The 22891-nt window shown below is 41.4% G+C and overlaps 2 protein-coding genes across 2 annotated transcripts; both read left to right on the forward strand.

Annotated features, from left to right (window-relative positions):
* Window positions 1-7856: 7856 nt before the first annotated feature.
* On the forward strand, window positions 7857-8981 carry LOC137255423 (acetylcholine receptor subunit alpha-1-B-like). The gene has a single exon (XM_067792865.1). It carries the CDS (start codon window positions 7857-7859, stop codon window positions 8979-8981), a length of 1125 nt encoding a protein of 374 aa, XP_067648966.1.
* A 9411-nt stretch (window positions 8982-18392) lies between these two features.
* LOC137255424 (neuronal acetylcholine receptor subunit alpha-5-like) lies at window positions 18393-19382 on the forward strand. Its single transcript, XM_067792867.1, has one exon. The coding sequence runs from the start codon at window positions 18393-18395 to the stop codon at window positions 19380-19382; it is 990 nt and encodes a 329-aa protein (XP_067648968.1).
* Window positions 19383-22891: the final 3509 nt, after the last annotated feature.

Here is a 22891-nt window from a genome sequence, read left to right on the forward strand (position 1 = left end):
CGGGGGATTACACAGATTCTACCCATGAAGAGAATGGAACCTGAATCTTGGGAAAAAAGTGAACGCTTGAACCACGCGACTACTCAAACAGCTTCGGTGTTTCAGAAATCTTCTGGTTCACAGCTCTGTATATAAAGCAGTGTAAGAGACAGAGGACAGTGGCACCGTGGCACAAGATGCAGCTGACATTGACTAACGTTATATATTAACCAGAGGCGTAACCAGACTTCTCATTATCACGTCACGAGATGTGAGATACATCAGTGTTTATCATACACATAACATATTCTGTTATATCATTCCAGTTTTTGTTCAGTTACATTTGAACAAGATCAGAAAAACGAATTTAACTTGACTCAAATTCTCCCAACTGCTTATTATTACTAAAGACTGTTCACTTCTTTGGGTCAGACAATCGTGGTTAGGTATTCGCAGATATATTGCAAGTAGAAATCGAGACAATACTAATTTTTGTCATTTGCTGCCTCTTTAGTGTCTACTTGTGGATATTAGGGGTAGAACTGATCTTCAGTAACCCGTGCTTGTCGTAAGATGCGACCAACGGGATCGGGTGGTCAGGCTTTGCTGACTTGGCTGACACGTGTCATTGGTTCCCGATTCCGCTGATCGACGCTCATGATTTTGATCACTGGGTTGTCTAGTTCAGTTGGATTATTTACAGATCGCTACCATACAGCTGGAATATTGCTCAGTCAGTCACACACTCCTTCTTAATGTCATTGTATGAAGGAGATCAGTACTTCTAATAATATCCAACCTTGATAATAGTGTACGTACGTGCTTGCGTACTGATACATTAGAACTACAAACATGGCGCCCCGAGAGGAAGAGAGGTATGCGATAGAAAAAATAATAACCTATTACATACACACACAGGCACATATACACATACACACGCACGCACGCACCCACATACGCACACATACAAATTATGCATACAGTTACGGTTAAGCATTTACCGTGACAAGCAATGTAAGAAATCCCCTGTGAACCAGCAGAACAGAACAAAGACAAGTTTAAAGTATTCAAATATTATTATGTAGCAAAGAGAACAAGGTATACAAAGTCACATTTCAATAGTCGCAATATCGATTTCAAATACAATACAAATGAAACATAATCTAAGGCAATGGGTCACAGAATATAATACCAAATGCACCAAAGTCATAGTCAGTTACTGCGAGAGAGAAACGTTCGTGCAGAATGTAACACAGCGATCGGTCTGACAGTGGTTATGAAGTTGAAGCGTTGGCAGAGGCAGAATGACAAACTCCAGCGAATGAATGTGAATGTGTGTATCTGTGTCACTCACAACACGGCAGCTAGCCTTTATATATATTCAGTAATAGTTTCAAGAACTTTCCAGCCCTTACGATCAACGCCACTACCGTAGAATGCCCTCGAAACAGTGTCTCCCTGAAGTCAAATAATAAACAGCCAAGGGCAGATAACTTCCGGAAAAACCTGCTGCCAAACTCCTAAAAATGCGGATGATCTATTATACGAAATGTGACCCATAATAAGTATTATTCGAAACATTAAACGTTGTGACCCAATAATAATTATTACTTAATTAACAACAAAATATACAGAAAATACACACTCGTAACAATACACACACGCACGCACGCACGCACGCGCACACACACACACATACATACATACATACATACATACACACACACACACACACATACATACATACATACATACATACACACACACACACATACACACACACACACACACACACACACACACATACATACATACATACATACATACATACATACATACATACATACATTTATTTGTATAGCAACGACATCCAGTACTACGTACTGCTTAAAAACGCAATGTTTTCCTTCGACCACTAGATGTCCATCACAACGGCACATCGTATTTTCAATCACAACTCCCTGGATATCTTACAACTAATATCATCACTGAGCGCCAATTCAGCCACAACTCCCTGGAGATCCTACAACTAATATCACCACTGAGCGCCAATTCAGCTGATGGTCTTTGCCAATCGAGTCATAAATACATAAACGCACTGACAGCCCGTACCTGACTGGACACAACACAGAGGGGTCAGTCACCGACAAATTCTGACGGTGTAGGTGGATTGAGTGACTCGACTCAGGTACATACGGTAATGCGTCAAATACCGAAAGAATCACCCACTTCAAACACGCAACAAACAAAGTGCTCTAATCACGCCCGTACAGTCGGAATCGGTGTATTGACCTGTTCCTATTGTTCAGCGATGAATCATACACAACGGTAATGGAGTTTCACATGTCTTGCCAAATATTTCGAATGTTTATTGCGGGCAAATATGTCGCTCTGCGTTTGATACACTGAGAGCCGGTGGTCAACGGCATTTAACCAACTACTAGCAAACGTATGACGGGCGTTCACAATAAGAGAACGGCTGATTTATCTGGTCAGTAAGGCCAATGTCGAATATCGTCACGCTCTGTTGTGACGCCACTCCTTCGTCGGGCAGTTAATGAAAGACCTAGGGCTCCTGAAAATGATAATGCTCTCAAACATAGCATTACCCTGATACTAGTGAACGTATTTGACAGGCCTCACAATAAGAGAACGACTGTTTTACTTGGTCAATATTGTCACTTTGATTAATCCTGGATTAAATCCCTTACTGACATGAAGTGGATTAACTGAAAGGGATCAGAAATATAAACTGGTAAAGACAAGAGTTTTTATGGATGACAACTTCTTTGTTGAGAAGAGTGACGAAGTTTCGAAGTATGTTCTTACCTCATCATCTGACCTGATGAAGAAGAAGTAAGAACATACTTCGACCTGATGAAGACGTAAGAACATACTTCGACCAGATGAAGACGTAAGAACATACTTCGACCTGATGAAGACGTAAGAACATACTTCGACCTGATGAAGACGTAAGGGCATACTTCGACTTGATGAAGACGTAAGGACATACTTCGACCTGATGAAGACGTAAGAACGTACTTCGACCTGATGAAGACGTAAGAACATACTTCGACCTGATGAAGACGTAAGGACATACTTCGACCTGATGAAGACGTAAGAACGTACTTCGACCTGATGAAGACGTAAGAACATACTTCGACCTGATGAAGACGTAAGAACATACTTCGACCTGATGAAGTCGTAAGAACATACTTCGACCTGATGAAGACGTAAGGACATACTTCGACCTGATGAAGACGTAAGGACATACTTCGACCTGATGAAGACGTAAGAACGTACTTCGACCTGATGAAGACGTAAGAACATACTTCGACCTGATGAAGACGTAAGAACATACTTCGACCTGATGAAGATGTAAAAGCATACTTCGACTTGATGAAGACGTAAGGACATACTTCGACCTGATGAAGACGTAAGAACATACTTCGAAACGCCGCGACTCTTCACAATAAAGAAGTTGTCATCCATTAAAACTCTTGTCTTTATGTGTATCACTTCTAAATGACCATCAAAGACTCTATAAACTGTTGTTCAGGTTTTGTGACTTGATTGAATAAGCGTCTCTCCTCTCAAACAAATTTCGTTTGCTTGAGTTAAAACATTCACTTATGGGTCAACAACACCTGATATGAACATATACAAAAAAAACTTTTACTCTCGTGTTAGATTTGGAGATCGAGATACACGTGTATATTATAATACTGAAAATGACTCGCGTTAGCGCGCGGTTAACAAGAAAACGAGGAATCTTGCAAGTTAACGAGCGGTTTGATTCGACTGCAGTGAGTACAGACGACTGTGAACATACTGTACTGTGTTTGTTCCCTTTGTGATACGCACCCGTCAATGTCCGGGCTAGAACTGGTCTTCAGCAACTCTTACGCTTGTTGCAAGGAGCTTCTAACGGGTGGCCAAAGCGCTGACATGGTTGACACATGTCATTGTATCTCAACTGCGGAGAATGGTGCTCATGTAATTGATCACTGGATTGTCTGGTGCAGACTTGATTATTTACATATAGCCATATATGCCATATAGCTGGCATATTGCCTCGTGATATACATTGCTTATTTCCAAGACAGCATATTTACCTCGCAAAACGTACACTACTGATAACATTTGTCAATGGGGGTAGCCTAGTGGTTAAAGCGTTCGCTCGCCACGACGAAGATACGGGTTCGATTCTCCAGATGGGTACAATGTGTGGAGCCCATTTCTAATGTTTCTGTGATATGACTTGAACATCGCCAAAAGAGGTTTAAAACCATCTTCACTCACTTTAATGTATATTCTGTCTTCGAGAAAAAAAATTTCAGTATCTGTTTTCCTCGACTGCTCACAGGGATATTTGTTACCTCAGAAGGCCAGTGATAACAGTCAATATAGTCCCAAATGCAATTTGTCTCTGAGGTATTTCAGTAAGTACATACAGGCATACTAAGAACTGCAGGCATGTGTCTCAGATTATTTTTCGCGGCAATCCGCCTAGAGTTACCGCCCCTTACCAAAGCGAAATCATACGTACCATGGGTTGGCACAGTAGTTGGCCATACTGCAATCGCCGAGTTACACAACAGCAGCATGTAACAAGCTAACAATTTGGATGTTTCTTCATATTCAAATATTTGAGCTACTCAAATATACACTATGATTATTAGCTATATACCAAGTTGACGTATTTTCATGTATGTTGTACTTATTGCACGTATTGAATCCAGAATGTGCTGGAGCTCTGTGACCGTCTCAGTGATACACTCTGCGTGCGTGTGCGTGTGTGTGTGCGTGTGCTGGTGCGCACACCGGCGCGGAGAAAGCCAATTCGTGTAAGCCCGATAAGCTACATATACGTATTTGAGACTTGCCCGACTTTCATATTGTTATGAGACCTGAAGTGTTATCGTTTGACGATTGATGATTTCAATAACTTCAAAATGTTTATCTTATCAATATTTTGAAATAATGAGAGTAGTCAACCATTAGCTGTAGTCAATATGAGGGATTACCATTTTACCTATTTTAAAAATTGTTAAAAAAAGTAAAAAGTGACCAGCATGATAAGCCATACAACGTATCCATCTCTACGTGTGACAATGTTATCAACATGTTGTAATTTAGGAGTTTCGATAAAAAATGAACTAAAAACGTAACAATATTAATAAAACACAGATACCAAATCAAAACTGTCACATAATTGCCGACGAACTCTAATTTGCATGAATTTCCTGTTCAATGTTTAAGTTGTAAGTTTCTCTCGAGGGTAATACGGTTTGATGTACGCCGGTAGGAGATCTGGTAAGTACATCAGACCGCACTACCCGAGGGAAAAGCTTACAACGCATTTATTTTACCGCAAATGTACAAAATAACATTTTACTTCATATGAAACGTCGCTACCGACTATATGGTATGTAAACAAAATGATGTCTGCCTCTCGGCTGGAATTTCAAAATCATTGAAACGTGCTATGAAAATTAGTAATTGTTTAGGTTGTGTGTGCAAACCGGTCAATGTGTAAAATAGCTTACATAAAGCAGCGAAGGTCGGTAAAATAAATATGTACAAAGTGAACACAAAAACATTTGATCGAACGGTTTTCGAACTCCGGGCATGGCATGCGTCACAGTATGACGTCATACTATTGTTAGCGCTACCGCTTCTCGGCAGAGAGCTTGGCGGTTACCATGGCAGCGGGTAATATTTTTTCCAGTTGTCATCCTCCTGGGAAAGGTGACACGGAAACTTGACAAAGTTGAGTGAGTGAGTGAGTGAGTTTAGTTTTACGTCGCACTTAGCAATATACCAGCTATATGGCGACGGTCTGTAAATAATCGAGTCTGGACCAGACAATCCAGTGATCAACAACATGAGCATCGATCTGCGCAATGGGGAACCGATGACATGTGTCAGCCAAGTGAGCTAGTCTGACCACCCGATCCCGTTAGTCGCCTCTTACGACAAGCATAGTCACCTTTTATGGCAAGCATGGGTTGCTGAAGGCCTATTCTACCCCGGGACCTTCACGGATCTGACAAAGTTGATGATGATGATTTTGGTAATGGTGTAGTGATGAAGAGATTGATAATAGTAATAGTAATGATGGTGGAAACGGCCGTGGTGAACATAACATTTAAATGGATTGTAGGTTTGAAGTTGTGTTCTTTTTTTTTTGCCCAAGTGTTTCGCAGTGTTTTGGATCTGAAGGTTCGAATATTTACACATGAGTGGCCAGTGATGTCTGATTAATGTCCTAATCAGGTTAAAACTGCTGTCTAAAATCTTAGGGTAGTTCTTTTCCTTGTTTTAGGTGTGCAAAATATTGTTTAAATTGCAATTTTGTCATAATTAAAACGTATTTATTAAAGCTTAATCAAGCATAGCGATTTTGTTCTGTTTTTGCGTTACAAACAAGCATCAACTCGATTATTTTAAGTAGGTCTTTTTTTTTTGTTAAAAAACTTCTTGCAATATATTACAATGCTTATCGCAATATATGATTTCGCATGACACTATGTTTCAGTATGGAAATCCTCAGACTGCAATACCCACCAATACATGGCAATGTGGCAAGGCTCACTGACCACCCCGCCCATTACACGTAAAAATGATTAGTTTTGACAAAGTCACAAAATCTGCACTAACATTCGTGTAAACAAAGAAACCATACAGGTGTGGATTATAAACCTGTTTCGGGTAGACACTCTGTTTGCTAGACAGCATGGTCGACCAATGTGACTACGATGAGCAGATGTAAAACGGCCATTAGGTAAACTCTTATACATCATTTACACGGAGTACTTTATATATACGCCTATTCAAAACATATATTCACAAAGTTCATCCCTACTGATGGCGACAACACACTATGTAATTTACTCTATACTGTTTTATGAGGAACAGAATGAGCCTTACAAAGAGACGAGGTAATGAAAACAAATCGTCCCATAGGACTCTTATTGTGCAACTACGTCTGTTAGTTGAACAATCAGAAAAGCATTACAGTTATATGGAATTAACTTTATATAATGTTTGGGGTATATATCGGCGTGGTAGCAGCCATGGAAACAGCAATAAACAGAACACGGCATTGGTAGATTTACACTACTCTGTTACCATTGTTAATTGATCACTTTAGTTCCGTTTTGCGTCATGATTACTTTATTTCGATGTAAGTCGTCAAGGCATTGCTCATCATCCCTGTGTGGACCCTGAATGTATTGAGTAACGGACAGTCGCGTACATTGAAAGTGTACGTCTCGGTATTCTGTAGGTTGGAGTCATCAGTTCTGGAAATATTCCTGAATTGAATTCAGACAGAATTTCAGCCGAGGGAATTGCCTGATGTAAGACTGAGTATACCAAGAGTCCTTGCTGTTGGAACATGTGTCGAATTCCATATTTAAATGTACTATGATATGAAGTGGTCCCGGATAGACCCACCGAATGTTCGCTCGACAGACAGGTACCCGATGTGGCATATCACACAGAGGTGCAAGTAGGACGAGTATTTCTTCTGAAAGTATTGCTGGATTGACTTTCAACGAGGGCATTGTTTGGCGTGAGACCGAATATACTAAGAGTTCTTGCTGATGGAGATCTGTGTCGGAGATGTACAAGTGATGTTTCATGTAACTCGATGTCGGTTTCGAAGAGACTCTTAGGAAAAATCATCTTCCCGAAGGAGGTGATGCTCAGGTGACCAACATTGGTAGACATCTTTTCATGTGTTGACAGGATTCTCGAACCTTCTAGATCTGCCACAAAGTACAAAAAAGCTCTCTCGCGTGAAGTTTCAAACTGTGAATCAGCTTTTCATCTAATTAAAATCACAAAGTTATTTCGACTTGGATGAAAAGATGCAGAAAATTCCGAACTTTGTGACCTTGATGCTGGCAGGGGTGTGGGTGTTGAAATATTGCTGTTGTGAAGCAGATCCTGACAGACGGCAACAGCAACACCTAAAGCAGGATCTCCTGCACAACTACACCTCAACGGTGTCGCCCCAAGGAGCGACTAATCAGGTGACTGTCTCTCTGTCATTTGCTCTAATTGCCGTCTTGGCGGTTGAAGAAACAAGTCAGATATTTCGTATAAGTGGCGCTATGAATTTGATTTGGACGGATCCTTGGTTGACATGGGACGACAGCAATGGAATCCGAGAGCTCCGGTTTGCGCCGAGTGAGATATGGACTCCAAACGTCATAATTCCAAACGGCGTAGGTGACAAGATTTCCTCTTTATCCGCAAGCATGCCCATCAACGTTCAACATACTGGCGAGGCAATGATGTTCATAATCAGCGAATTTGAAATGATTTGTGATTTGGATGTGACATGGTATCCCTATGATGAACAGGTTTGTCACATGGCTGTTCTCAGTATGTTTGAATTTCAACTTCAGCTGGGTGACCAATCACGTAGCAAAATCTTCTCTGCGTACTTTACTGGCAGCAGTGAGTGGAACCTGGTCAACTCGACCATTGGCGTCAAATATGCTGGTTCAGCTCCTTACATTGACATTGAATTCCGCCTTCAGCGTCTCAGCATCTTCTACACCCTCAGCGTCATCTTTCCCATGTGTCTCCTCTCCTTCCTCAACGCCTGTGTATTCCTGTTGCCTGCTGCCTCTGGAGAGAAGGTCTCCTTCCTCGTCTCCATCTTCGTGTCCGGAGCGGTGTTCCTCAACTACATCAACGATGCTATCCCAAAGTCCGGTAACACATCACGTCTGACAATCTACCTGGTTTTGCTTCTGTCACAGAGTGCCTTGGCTCTGCTAGTCACAATTCTGGTGATGAACATCCACCACCAACAGGGAGCTCTGGTTTGCTTCTTCCGCAGGAAGAATGCAGTTCATCAGTCAGAAGGGCCAGGAAAGGACAGTAGCATTAAGAATGAAAAGGTTGCAGAAAGACTGGACAATTTTTTCTTTGTCCTGTTTGTATCTATGGCAGCGCTCTCAATAATGGTGTTTTATGTATAGCAGACAAAGAAAGTCACTGTGGTAACATGTCATTAATGTTTGTGCTTTTGAATCTCAATTTATAATCATTTACTCAGTTTAGAATTGGTCTCCATGTGCGTAATGGGCGGTCTAAGGTCCCAGGGCCTAGATTTTCGAAGCCCTCTTAGTGCTAAGATAGTCGTAAGGTAATAGTAATGTATGGCACTTACGTGTATCATAGCGCTAAGAGGGCTTGATCCCCCGCGCTTAAAGAGCCGGGATCAAGCCCATCAGTAACCGAGTGAAACCTTGAAGGCATCTTGGAGTGCAGATTTTTTCAGTGTCTTCACAACTCATAGTGTACAGCACACAACTTTGTGGACTTAAAAGAACCGACGAATAAGTTGGTAAATGACCAGGTGTATATGTACAAACACCGGCAACGTGAAAGGTACTGTGCCTTTTGTGTTCCAGTCCACCAAGATGTCAATGGGTACTTCAAAAGGATCGGAAAAACTACAAACACTAAGTTGCAGGTGTTGTATGGTCCCCAGGGAGTTGAGATTCATAATGCAATGAGCCTTTGATATTGACATCCAAAGAATAAAACAGTGCTTTGAGCATGTCCTAGTTGCTAGGAAATGTGCGCTATGTCCAGATAGCTGGACACTCATAATAGTGGTGTTTCACAGAAAACCACTGTAGTAACATGCGATGAATGTTTTGTTCGTAAATCACAATTTACAATGACTTCAGTCACGACTACATTCGTGAAGATCCGGGCTACCATTGGTCTTCAGCAATCCATTCTTATAAGACACGACTAACTGGATCAGATGGTCAGGCTCACTGACTTGGATGACACCTGTCATTGCAAGCAGTTGTGCAGCCGATGTTCTTGGAGCCGATTGCTGTATTGTCTGGTGAAGACCCGATTATGAACAATCCGTCGCCATATTGCTGGAAAGGTGCTGAGTCGCATCTTACAACAAACATGGAGTTCTGGAGAACATGGGTCCTTATCCGGATCTTCACGGATCTAATGAATATTGTGAGACTGTATCTTTAACCTAATCTACATTTTGTGTGGGTCGATCCTTCCATACAGTCTTTGTCATTCTTTTGGCATTGACTGAAAGTGTGGCATCCACGAGATGACGATGCAGACCACGTCCGTGGAATGGTTCCATATACAGCCTCAGATCCATCCTGTCTACAGACCTGTCCTACACTAAAATCCCCTGTGTGAGATAAGTTGGAGATGGATTTGGATTCCTGGAAGGGACAGTGTTGCTTTGTCGCATTATCGCGTTGTCCGAAGTGCAACAATGTGACAGCGCGACATTTTTACCCTTTCACGTTGGCGTTATTTCTCATTGTCTCGCTTAAATTTGTGAATGAGCGAGTGTGGCTTTACACGGCGAGTGTGGCGTTAGTCCGGACCTCGATAATCCGATTCCCGCGAAGATTTCTTTCATAAGTGAGTTTTGTTACGTGTATGTATAATCTATGCAGACATGATTGCATGCATTGATTGGTTGTTATATGAATGTTCCAGTTGGTATGTCTACAAACTGTAATAAAGTCTTTCGAAACTTGTATACGTTCGTATGTTTTTGTATTGCCATGTCAGAGGGAAATAACTCTACTGTAGTGGTGTTCATTATTTTAAGTTCATTTCAGTAGTTCATTTCAGTTTCACTATCCGAACGTTTTTGATGAAAAACAAGTGTCCGGATTAACGTGGCCTGACTGTATTTCAGCAATATCACGGCTGGGGACACCACACATGGGTTTCAGACATTCTGCCTAACTTTGAATATTAGTTTTGTATTCCACCAAAGAGCGACAATGCCACATATCGACAGTTTTCAAGGTCAAGTCATGTCACTCTGCCGAATTATCGCCGCATCTATGTACAGAAAGCGTTGAATTGCGCGACAATGCGACACTGTCCGGTCTAGGGTTCCATCGATTTGCTGACAATGTCCCGTCTTGGGTTTCATAGATGCCAGTTTTGACAGTTGTTAGAGAAGCGCCTTTTTAGGTGTTTGGAGGTGCAAAGCATTAACGGTTAACGTCGGACAATATGCATATGGGCTCGTTATAGCTTCATAAGAACCCAATCAGCTCGTACACCTTTACTGTACAATTGAAGTCACTCCCTTTGTAATCTTTGTTGTTTTCACCATCCGTTTATGCTAATTGTTTCTCATTACCTAGGAATAATGTAGTCAGTGTTAAGCTATTTTTAATGACAGTCTTTCACGTGTAAACTCTAGGGGTGTCACGAATCAGGTGCCTCGCCATTCGATACGCACCTCGATACTGAGGTCACGATACGATACTTATCGCGATACGGCAGTTTCGACATTTTGTGCATAACAAGCAGCCATTACGTTAAAGGGAAGTTGTCTGATGTTGAAACCATAGTTCACTGAAAACCTCTGAGCAAACAATCTTAGTCATATCTGTTATAGGCAGAGGTTAATAGATAAAGGATTAGTTGTCACAACTACCCATCAGCCAAGTACCCATCACTCACTCTCAACAAGTCATGTTTGCTATTGTTTAAGAGACAGATATCTCTAGACTCAAAATAGTAATCGATATAAAATCACATGAATCATGTATCGTGCAAAGCTTGCCGACGACGTAAGGATGCATCGCTGAATCGTGACATCCTTATCAAATGCCTCGCATTAGTATGAAAGCCACATGCTGTCACTTTTACGCACACACATCTTTTCAAGCGAAATTGTTTGTCATTGTTTACATGATTTTCACGTAATTTCCAGTGCTTCAATATCCCACGTTAGACTGTTTCGATTTTTCATCAAATATTTGAAATTATGAGCATTTTTAATCATCCTATTGTTTAGATATTGTTCGTACTTCGACATATTTCCGTTACTTTATGTCTTACTCAAAACTTGATATTGTGAGTATGTTCACGTGATGTTTGTGTTACTTTGAATATTTTCTTGCTGTTTTGATTATTTCCTAGATATTGTATTAAAAATTGAAATAAATCGGAAGCAACCTGAAAATAACTGAAGCAACGCCCTAGGCGGGCACGATTTCAGACGGACGGTCTAAATTTACAGAACCAGCCCGAAAGTCTGATACAAATGTTAGATGCTCCATACCTTTGGGTAAAATCACCATATCTTGATGTCTGGTCTGGTAACATTTTTAAGTAATCGGCCCTAATGTCTGTCTATGTTTGGGGGCTTATTTCGTACATTGAATTATCTTACAAAGGTGACATCATTGGTTTTCGTGCATGAATGTATTTGGAGTCATCTTAATAATGGTGTATGGAAATAAAGTAGAAGGTGTTATCTGTGAAGTGATGCGTTCTCTAATGTATCTCTAAATATCCAGAATGCCACACAGCAACATATATGCTATATTTGGGACTACACTTTCGCAGTAAGGTAGCTGTTCTACTTTGGGGTTGAGTCCTGTCCGGGATTTGAACCTACATCCTCAGCCATGCACCTATAATCTGCAGCACACAAAGCCACCCTAACCCGCTCAACCACAGTATGGAAGTCAGACTACTGATAGTCTAGACTGCGGACTGTGCGTATCCTTTTGATAAGGTCCTTAGTGGAAAATTGTAGCAATAACATATAAAAAATGGATTTTGTTCTATGCTGGCTATTTTGGAGAGAGAGAGAGAGAGAGAGAGAGAGAGAGAGAGAGAGAGAGAGAGAGAGAGAGAGAGAGAGAGAGAGAGAGAGAGAGAGAGAGAGAGAGAGAGAGAGAGAGAGAGAGAGAGAGAGAGAGAGTGAATAAAATATGATTACACATACAGCCATGAACAGTTTACTCTCGTATAAACACCCTACATAAAAAAACACTTCATAAAATGTATCCATACATACGTGTAACCATAGCAACAGCCGTACATTCCACCATATATACCCATACATACAACCGCACACACACACACACACACACACACACACACACACACACACACACCATTATAAATACCTACATCTACATACCTGTAAAAGCACTCACCCTTACATGATCACATACACAGACACCCAACCATGTTTGATTAAGTGTCTGATGCCTGAGACCATCTTTGTGGCTGCAATTCTGCCAATGGTAATCAATAAAAATATATTCCAACTCACCTCGCACAGACAGACATCTGCTCAAGAGTGAGTGACTGAGCATGAGACACGGCATGTGCAATGGTTTGCACAGTTGGGAACCAATAACATGTGTCAACCAAGTCAGTAAACCTGACCACCCGATCCCGTTAGTCGCGTCCCACGACAAGAATGGATTACTGAAGACCAATATTTAAACCCGGATCTTCACGGGTTTCCTGTTCAAGCAGATAACGAACAAAACGAATTATCAAGAGATTAATTAAGTTTTCGAATTCAACAACCTCGATTAATTTGTAGGCGTGGAAACCCACGATTATATACACCTGGAAATTAATCAAGCAACACCCCAATTTTTTCTATTGGAGCAACTTTGAAGTGTTCTGACAATCAAAATATGCCGGGTTGATATAGTTTGACACTTTTTTATTCAACAGACGATCTCTGACAAACAACTTAAAGGGAAAAAGTATCAAGACTTTGCTTTATTGCAACGAAATCCAAATTCTTAAAACTGTCTTAAATTCATGAAAAAATGGACACAATTTACTATTCATCCACAGACGTTGTTGTCAGGTGTATTAACACAAATGTCACATGGAAAGAAAGAACAGTCATCTGAGAGTCTGCACACCGACTTTCATCAATATCTAGTGTGTCCTCCCTGCGCACGCACCACCGATTCCAGACGCCTCCTCATTCCTTGGATGAGTCTCCGGATCTGATTCTGGGGGATCCTGTTCCACTCCTCATGCAGGGCAGCCGTCAATTCGTTGAGATTATGGACTGGTGGGTCTCTCTGCCTCACACGACGGCCAATAAAGTCCCACAAATGTTCAATGGGGTTGAGGTCAGGGCTCATGGCAGGCCATGGAATTCTGTCAATTGCATTTTGCCGCAAAAAATCATTTACAGCATGCGCCCTGTGAGGTCTAGCATTGTCGTCCATAAATATGGGTCTCGTTGCCAGAGGATGGTTCTCAAAATGAGGTACCACAGCCCTGTCAAGAACCTCCTGTTGGTAACGAACACCGTTAAGGTTGCCACGGATGGTAATGATATCCAACTTGCAGTTCATGGAAATGCACCCCCATACCATAACGGAACCTCCCCCAAAGGCCACAGTCTCCTGGATGTTCCGTGGAGCCATTGCTGTGTTCCTCTGCCTCCAGACCCGAGTACGACCGTCCACCATGTGCAGCAAGAACCGGCTCTCATCTGAGAAATGGACCTTCCTCCAAGAGGCAATGTTCCAGTGCAAACGGTCATTACACCAGGCCAGTCGGGCTGCCTTATGGGCTGGAGACAGTCTGGGTCGCTTGATTGGCCTCCTTGCCCGGTATCCTGCAGCTTTCAGACGATTCCGAACAGTCCTGTTCGAGATGGGTCTCCCTGGAAGCCACTCCTGTCTCAACCGAGAGCTCGAGTCGAAGGACCTGCGCCGTACAAGTCTCAGTAAAGCTCTGTCCTCCCGGACTGTGGTCTTCCTGGGTCTTCCTGGTCTAGGCAGGTCTTTAACTTCATTAGTGGCCCGGTATTTTTTCAAAAGTTTTGAAATTATGGAATGATGTCGTCCGATTTGAGTCCCGATTTGTCTTAGAGACATACCAGCATTCCTCATGCCGATTATTTGCCAACGAGTGGCCTCTGATAATTTCCTACGTGCCATGACATTGAAATGAATGAAAAACCGAATGCAATCGACAACCTGCGCTTGTAAACACCCCAGGGAAAAAGTGCATTTTTCGAAAGTTGAGGTTAAAGCAATGCACGTGCGCTGTGCAAGCTTCACGCGCGTCATATCAACCCATGAAAAGCTCATGCTGTATGTCAATACATCAAAATTGAATAATCAATCATCAAAATTACTTCGTTGAACTTTGTTAAGTTTTTATGTGTCTTTGAATTTGGTGTTGCTTAATTAATTTCCATATGTATATTTGTGTTATATTTCGAAGAATATGTTCATAATGCTTCACATATGCTTCCATATTAAGGGGTGGCAAACGGGATCGGGTAGACTTGGTTGACACACGTCATCGTATCCCAGTGGCCATAGCCGATGATGTTAATCTCTAGTTGAATACGTGATTATTTATAGTAACTGTACAATTACCGAGTGCAGCGTTAGACAAACAATAAACTATCACGTATGCAATATGGATTTACCGTACCATCGACAAGCACCAGATGATCTCTACATTGTGAGATAGCCATGTCGTTCACCGTTCACTCATTGCATTCCATTCCCCTCATGGGTGCAATACGTGCAGCCTATTTCTAGTCTCCCCCCACCCTCGGCACATTATAATGTTAAAAAGGACGTAAAACTAATTTCACTAACTGATTCATTTGCTACAGACGACGATAGTTAAGGCAAACAAGAGGTATTGTTTACATGTATGATTTTCCATTATATGTTTTGGTAAAAGCGGCGTAAAACCATATTCACTTACACAATACCTTACGCATTGCTATTCCTTGAGTACATTATATCAATAGCGAGGTGAGTATCATCATTTCGAAATATGCTTTCTGATGACAATCTACAATGCATTTTAGTGTAATTCTAATTAGTGTGGCCATTGAGAGATTCAGTAAAACAACATTTAAAGGTATCCCTAGGGCTTGGTACCGCAACAGCGTCCACTCCATGTTGTTGCTGGATATGAAAATGGTCAAAACGATTTCAGTTGTATGCTGTGCAAAGAACATCTTGACATCATAGAAAAAAGTCTCGCTAAAATTCTGTAAGTTCTCTCCAATCACCAGTGAGCGCACAACGAATCTCATTTACTCGTAGCCACGAAATCTGCCCTCTTCGCGGACGCAGACTTGAGCGTGACGTACTCCTGACCCACGGTACACACTGGTCCTGACGTCGGCAGCCTCAACGTAAATGAATCTTGTGGCCCACACCGGTCGTTTGCGGTGGAGAAGGGGAGATATAAACCTAACGTGCGCTTCTCACTATATATTAGGTTATCTCTTGTTTTCCCAGTATATCCGCATTTGAGGTTTTTGTTTCTTAGGGAGAGGTTTCACTTCGTTAGTAAGATCGCTTCCCAGGTTTTACTTTTCGCTAGTAAAACCGCTTCCCAGAGTTTATTTTTCCTAACTTTATACGAACATCAACATTCAAACGATACATGAGTGTTTGAAATCAACTGAAAAATATCGTTCAAGATTAAAGTCACACTAGAATGGTTTTTCTCATCCGTTGGCAAATGCTCTCCCGCACGGCCACCGGGCCGGCGAAGGTAGAAGGGTTAAATTATCTATTTATGGTTACTGTCATTAAATTGATTTTACGCGCTTCAGTTATTGTTATGTAGCTTCATTAAACGATCATCTACATTGTAAGTACCCATTGACTGTATATATGGTTGTGAAAACACGCCTCCGAGGTTTTGGTTGACAATGTAAAACCACGCGTGTTCAGTTACAGCAAACATGTCACAAATGACCTCATATGCATTTCACACGTGCAATCCGTGTTTTTCATATTTATAGGCTACAAAGTCAAGGTTTGTATGTGAACTTGCATTTTCATCAATTTCAAACAGCCACACGGTTTAGTATTGTTTAATATACTAAACATTTAAACATTGAAAACGAACAATGTCCAAATTTAACAGTCAAGTTTTCAATTTAGCTGAGTATATATAGGCTACAAAGCCAAGGTTTGTAGGTGAACTTAAAATTTCGAGAATGAAAATCTACACACGGTTTACTACTGTTTGTGTTTATAATTGTAAATTTCTTTGAATAAACAGAGAAAAAGAACAATTTTATTAGTGTCACGTTTTCGATTTTACTGACTTTGGATGCAGCACATGCTAGCTCACGTTCCATCTAACGTGCCGCCCACCTCTGTTATATATTTCAAAACGTAGTGTTTACTTAGGTTGTGGTTGTACATCAACCAGACAAATGTATCCTGTGTTTTTGACCAATATCGTTTGTCTTTCGTATATCCACGCAAAGATTTAAGGTTCAGTATGTGTGTTACTGTCAACAGTGAGAATAGGATCTGGATGTTTCATGTTGAATACATTCACCAGTAATGAATGTCAGTCAATGCCCAGTGCATTACCTCCAAATCGCCTGCAAACATTCTCTAATGGCAAAAACGCAAAAGCTGTTAGCACTCGTATTAGCTACTTTTTATCATTGTTCTCAGCAGCTTAAGTTAGATGTGAGCACACGTGACAGTTCATTAGCGGAATCCACCACCCTCCAGTGTATACCCATTCAGTTACACAAGATTCACTACAATATAGTTCCTCTCATTTCTGACTTCGGATTATCAGAAAGAAACTCAGTTATCAAGTGATGTGCATTGACGGACATTGGATCTTTCAGATAATCGTCTTTCCTTTTGTGATGCTAAGGCGTCGGGTTCAATAGCAAATATAGCACTTATCATGTGCTTTGTTCACGCAGACTTCGGTTTCTGTAGAACATATCCCCTTTCACTGTGTGATACTAGTACTTACTTTGGGAACCACGGAAAATAAGAGTCTCCCAACCTGTGATACGCATATGCCTTTGTGGACCTTCGAGTTGTCAGAAACGTTGCCTATGATTGTGTGTTGCTGGAGCTGACTTTGGGGTTTATACAAGGCATTTGCGTCAGATTTGCTTTCAGGGTTTGGTGTTACCGGAATGTAACATAGCATAACATAAATGGATGTTTCTTGTGCTCCACAGTCCACCCAGAGAACACTCAATGCGCTACATATAAACAGAGTGTCCAGAGTTGATGAGGAAGATATGACAGTTCGTGACAATGACCCTGAGAATACAAGGCGTTCGCCTGTGATTTGCTTTTGAGAACATTTGTGTCAGCGGAATACAAGGCATTTGCCTCTGGTTTGCTCTCAGGACTTTGGTGTTATCGGAATACAAGGCATTTGTCCCTGATATGCTTTTGAGAAATTTCGTGTTATCTGAATACAGGATAATATTTTTGTTTTATTTGCTGTCTTTGGTGTTATCGGAATACAAGGTACTTGGTTTTTTGAGGACCTTGATGTTAAATAAAAGGTCTGTTGATTTGATTTTTCATTACTGACTTTGCTTCGCGGTATACTACTGATTGGTTTCAGTGCCGACAAAACAGGATAATTGCTAGTGATCAACAGTTTACACTGCAGACATGGGACTTCTTAGGTATACAGCATGGGCTATTTGTTGCATTAGTTTGTTGAGATGTTGTTGTGGCGAAATAGACCCTCAGAGACGACGACAGGTGCAACTGAGGCAGGAACTCCTTCAAAACTACTCCAGTGCCATATCGCCGCAGGGGACGAACATGCGAGTAAACGTTTCAGTAAGCTTTGCCCCTATAGCTGTTGTCGCCGTGGAAGAGGCCAGTCAGATCTTTCGTCTAAGCGGCACGCTGACTTTGTCTTGGACAGATCCTTGGTTGTCATGGAACATCAGCAATGGTATTTTACGCCTTAACTTTGATCATGATGAGATATGGACACCAGACTTCATAATTCCAAACGGTGTGGGAGACAAGATTTCCTCCTTAAGAGCTAGCATGCCTATCTCCGTAGACTTTGCCGGAAGAACACTCATGTTCATTATTGATGAATTCGAGACAATTTGCAATTTAGATGTGACAAGGTATCCCTATGATGAACAGGTTTGTCACATGTCAGTTCTTGGTCTATTCGATACAAGTCTATATCTTGGAGATCAAGATTTCATCAAGATATTTTCTGAATATTTTACTGGCAGCAGTGAGTGGGAGTTGGTCAACACTACTTTCCACCAGGAGCATCTGCAATCAGTCTTTTCAATCTTACCTTACGTTGACATCCAATTCCACCTTCGGCGTCTCAGCATCTTCTACACCCTCAGCGTCATCTTTCCCATGTGTCTCCTCTCCTTCCTCAACGCCTGTGTATTCCTGTTGCCTGCTGCCTCTGGGGAGAAGGTCTCCTTCCTCGTCTCCATCTTCGTGTCCGGAGCGGTGTTCCTCAACTACATCAACGATGCTATCCCAAAGTCCGGCATCGCCTCGCGTCTGACAATCTACCTTGTTTTGCTTCTGTCACAGAGTGCTCTGGCTCTGCTGGCCACAATTCTGGTGATGAACATCCACCACCGACAGGGAGCGCTGCTTAGTTTCTGTCGTCTGAATGTCAAGGTCACAAATATGAACAACAAACCTAGTGCATGGAATGAAACCCGGGATGTCCCGAAAACTGAAGATGCCAGAAGACTAGATATGTTCCTGTTTGTGTTATTTGTGTTAATGGCAGCAGCCTCTATTCTTGTATTTTATGTGTAGGAAAGACAAGCGAGGTTTTCACAGACACAGATTCATTTTTTTGTGTAATAGCTACTTATTGTGGATTTTCTGTGATTAACTGTTGTGCAGGACAGTGTAGTTGTGCATATTGGATGAAATGAAGTACATTATCATTTGAAGTTTGATCAAGGATACCACCTTCAAGGTCTCAGTAAGACTTCAATACAGTGTGTGGTGAATATGTATGATCACATTTAAGAATTTGATGCATCAGTGGCAAATTGAAGTTTGACACAATTCCTTATTTTGGCTTCCCACTTTCTTCAGGCAATAATTTACCAGACATCACCTGTGCTTCTGACAGATGCTACCGATGAACAACTGGTATCATCACTATTTCATTGTGATTCATAAGCACATACTCATATGGCAATGTTTGAATAAATCGATTGTTTACAAACCATATCGCAAAGATGCAATACTGCTGAAACAAATACATTCTTATGATATAGTCAGAATTATACAATCGACGCTGGCTTCAGCAGACATTCTTATACTCACCTGGGAACAACCTGTCCTCTGTAAAACACTGATATTAGAAACCTTCCATGAGAATAGTACATTTACTTTTACTCACGTGTCTCAAAGTATATTCGAAGTGCCTGCAATCGTTAATATTGGGTAAACGTCCATGTTTAATGTACACAGTGTGTGAACACCCGTGTCTGGTGTCTTATGCTGTATCCGTATGTGTACCCTTGTGAATACCCTTAGCCTGGAGATCTATGTAGGTATGTACAAATATCCGTGTCGAACACACTGTCCAAAACCGTGTGAATATCCTAGTCTAGAGACCCAAGTTAATCAAGTGTAATGACGTCATTGCATGCTCGTTTCTTGTGCATCACGTGCTATCTATCGATAACCTAGTCATGCATAGTTTTATGCTGTACATTTGTGGAAGTCAGCATCTTGTGTGTTTTGCAGCTTCTGTAATTAAGTAGTAATTAATACTTTGTATATCATCCATGTCTCATGCACTTTACAATGTTTTATGTCCCTTTTAATAAACAGATTTAAAAATGCAAAGTCTTGTTCCTTTCATTACATTATGTTTTATAACACTTTGTTTCAACAATAAGTAGTTGGCATTGAAATATTTCCGTCTGGTATTGAACTTACGACTGTTTGACAAGAATTGCCATGAGCCAGCGCAGTGAACGCGTTTGTGACAAGCAGGCGGGGGAATAATCTGGACGAATACACTTGGCTGCTACAAGTAGATTAAGCACGTGCAAAACATGCTGACCATGGCGTGAAATCAGTAACGCTACTGTTTAACACGTGTCTCGTAGAACGATTTAGTTAATCAAAACACCATCACGACACGACTCGCACGAGGAAATTGAACTTTTCAATATTTAGAAGACAACCTGTTTTCCTCTTGTTTCAAATGGAATGTTTTGGAGGGCCATATATGCAAATTGGGGTTATTTGTCAGGTCGGGGCTCATCTAATACTTGTCATGCAATATATTTCGATGCGTTTGGAGTCACACGCTTACTACTACCAGCAAAAATTGCTAGAGACTTTCATTAAATTCCTAGAGCGCATATGGAGCTTACCATATTCGAGCATAATAGTTGCGAATGCGATAAATGTTTACAACATGCGTTCCTTGGGGATTTGGTCCAATATATGCTGTCCTGTCAAAGTTTAGTTATATAACATTTTCTGCTGCACGTGTAACTCACGTTCTTGCCAACGTGTCGCCCACACGTGTTGCATAAGTAATAACAATGAGGTCAGCTTAATCGATCGCTGGCAGACAATGGGGAAGAGCACCCAACCTGGTAAAGCTAATGGCCATTGTCTCGATCAATACTGATCATGTCGTCCAGTAAATACAAGGAAAACATTATAGTTAGGAACATCATATTTGGGTAAGTATCCATTCAAACGTACTAAAATATCTTGGAACTGTCACAGTGCAATTAGTTATTGGAAAACCTTTTGCTATTACATCTTCTAATGTCAATCTATCCGTGAAGGTCTGGGGCAGAATAGGCCTTCAGCAACCCATGCTTGCAATAACAGGCGACTATGCTTGCCGTATGAGGCGACTAACGGGATCGGGTGGTCAGGCTCGCTGACTTGGTTGACACATGTCATAGTCAGTATGGCCGTTGTTCTCTACAGCTAAAGCCAATATGCACTTCATTTCAAAGTGCAGTAATTTTGGGCCGTTTGTAAAAGCATTGGCATTTGCCACAGTGGCTCTCATTGCGTACAGCTAAAACGTTTTATTATTGTCATCAGATTCAGTAGAAGACAGCATCTCTCCTTTTACAACAACGGCCATACTGAAGCCAACGCGAGAGATGAGGACAAACCATTAGAGAATATATTTGCTGGAGAGTTAATTCAAGTGACATTGATTGACATTAGAGTGAGAGAGTTTAGCTTTACGCTGCACTCAGCAATGTTCCAGCTATATGGCGGCGGCCTGGAAATAATCGAGTCTGGACCAGTCAATCCAGTGATCAATAGCATGAACATCGACCTGCGCAATTGGGAACCGATGACATGTGGTCAACCAAGTCAGCGAACCTGACCACCCGATCCCGTTAGTCGCCTCTTACGGCAAGCACAGTCGCCTGTTATTGCAACATGGGTTGCTGAAGGTCTATTCTACCCCGGACCTTCACGGGTCTCTTCTTTGAATATATAATATGACACAAATCAATTGAAAAGGAAAAAAAGACGATAATCATTTCGAACATGTTTTCTGATAAACCTGTACAGATACATATATACGCTTCAAAAAAGAAACTTGACAAGCTGTTTGGCGTTTACATACAGAATGCATATAACTGATTCAAACATGACATCAATGCTCACAGTTGACAGAAACAACACTTTACAAATTTCCCAAACATGACTATCCAGAAAGTGTTTGGCAAAACCACAGAGATATATTAAAGGCTCTTAGTGAGAGTAAAATGTCTGACTACCATCATTATCGATGGCAGCTTGGCAGCGGTGGCCCATAGAAAAAAGGAGATGTTGGATGCTGTCTTGAGGCATGCTTTAACAATCTTACTTAAGGAACGTATGCAATTGTTGTAGTGTCTGAGATGGCGGATTATGTTGACACTACAGTATCTCATAGATGGTCATTGAGGACCACGTTGTGTGATCAAGAAGGCCAAGATAACAGCTGGACATTCTTTGTGTGTTGCAGGTGCTAGCTCATGTTCCTGGACACGTGTCGGTACACATTAGCTGTATGTTTCAAAACAATGGTATTTGCTTAGCCTCTCGCTCGGAGGCTCTTGGGGACCTTTCTTAGACGGGAATCTCCACTCATCGTTTCCAGTTCCACCAATACACCTCACTTTACGCATGTGAAACTTGTAGGACATGGAGCTTGACATTGTAGATTGCTGCTCTTTCATTTGAATACTGGCGTGTGTGGTCCAGACAGGCAGCTGACTCAGCATTGGAATAATGTTGAGTGCTATAATAATCATAATTGAATAACTTTG

Source organism: Haliotis asinina, chromosome 11 (genome assembly GCF_037392515.1).
Source record: "Haliotis asinina isolate JCU_RB_2024 chromosome 11, JCU_Hal_asi_v2, whole genome shotgun sequence".
NCBI classification, from domain to species: domain Eukaryota; kingdom Metazoa; phylum Mollusca; class Gastropoda; order Lepetellida; family Haliotidae; genus Haliotis; species Haliotis asinina.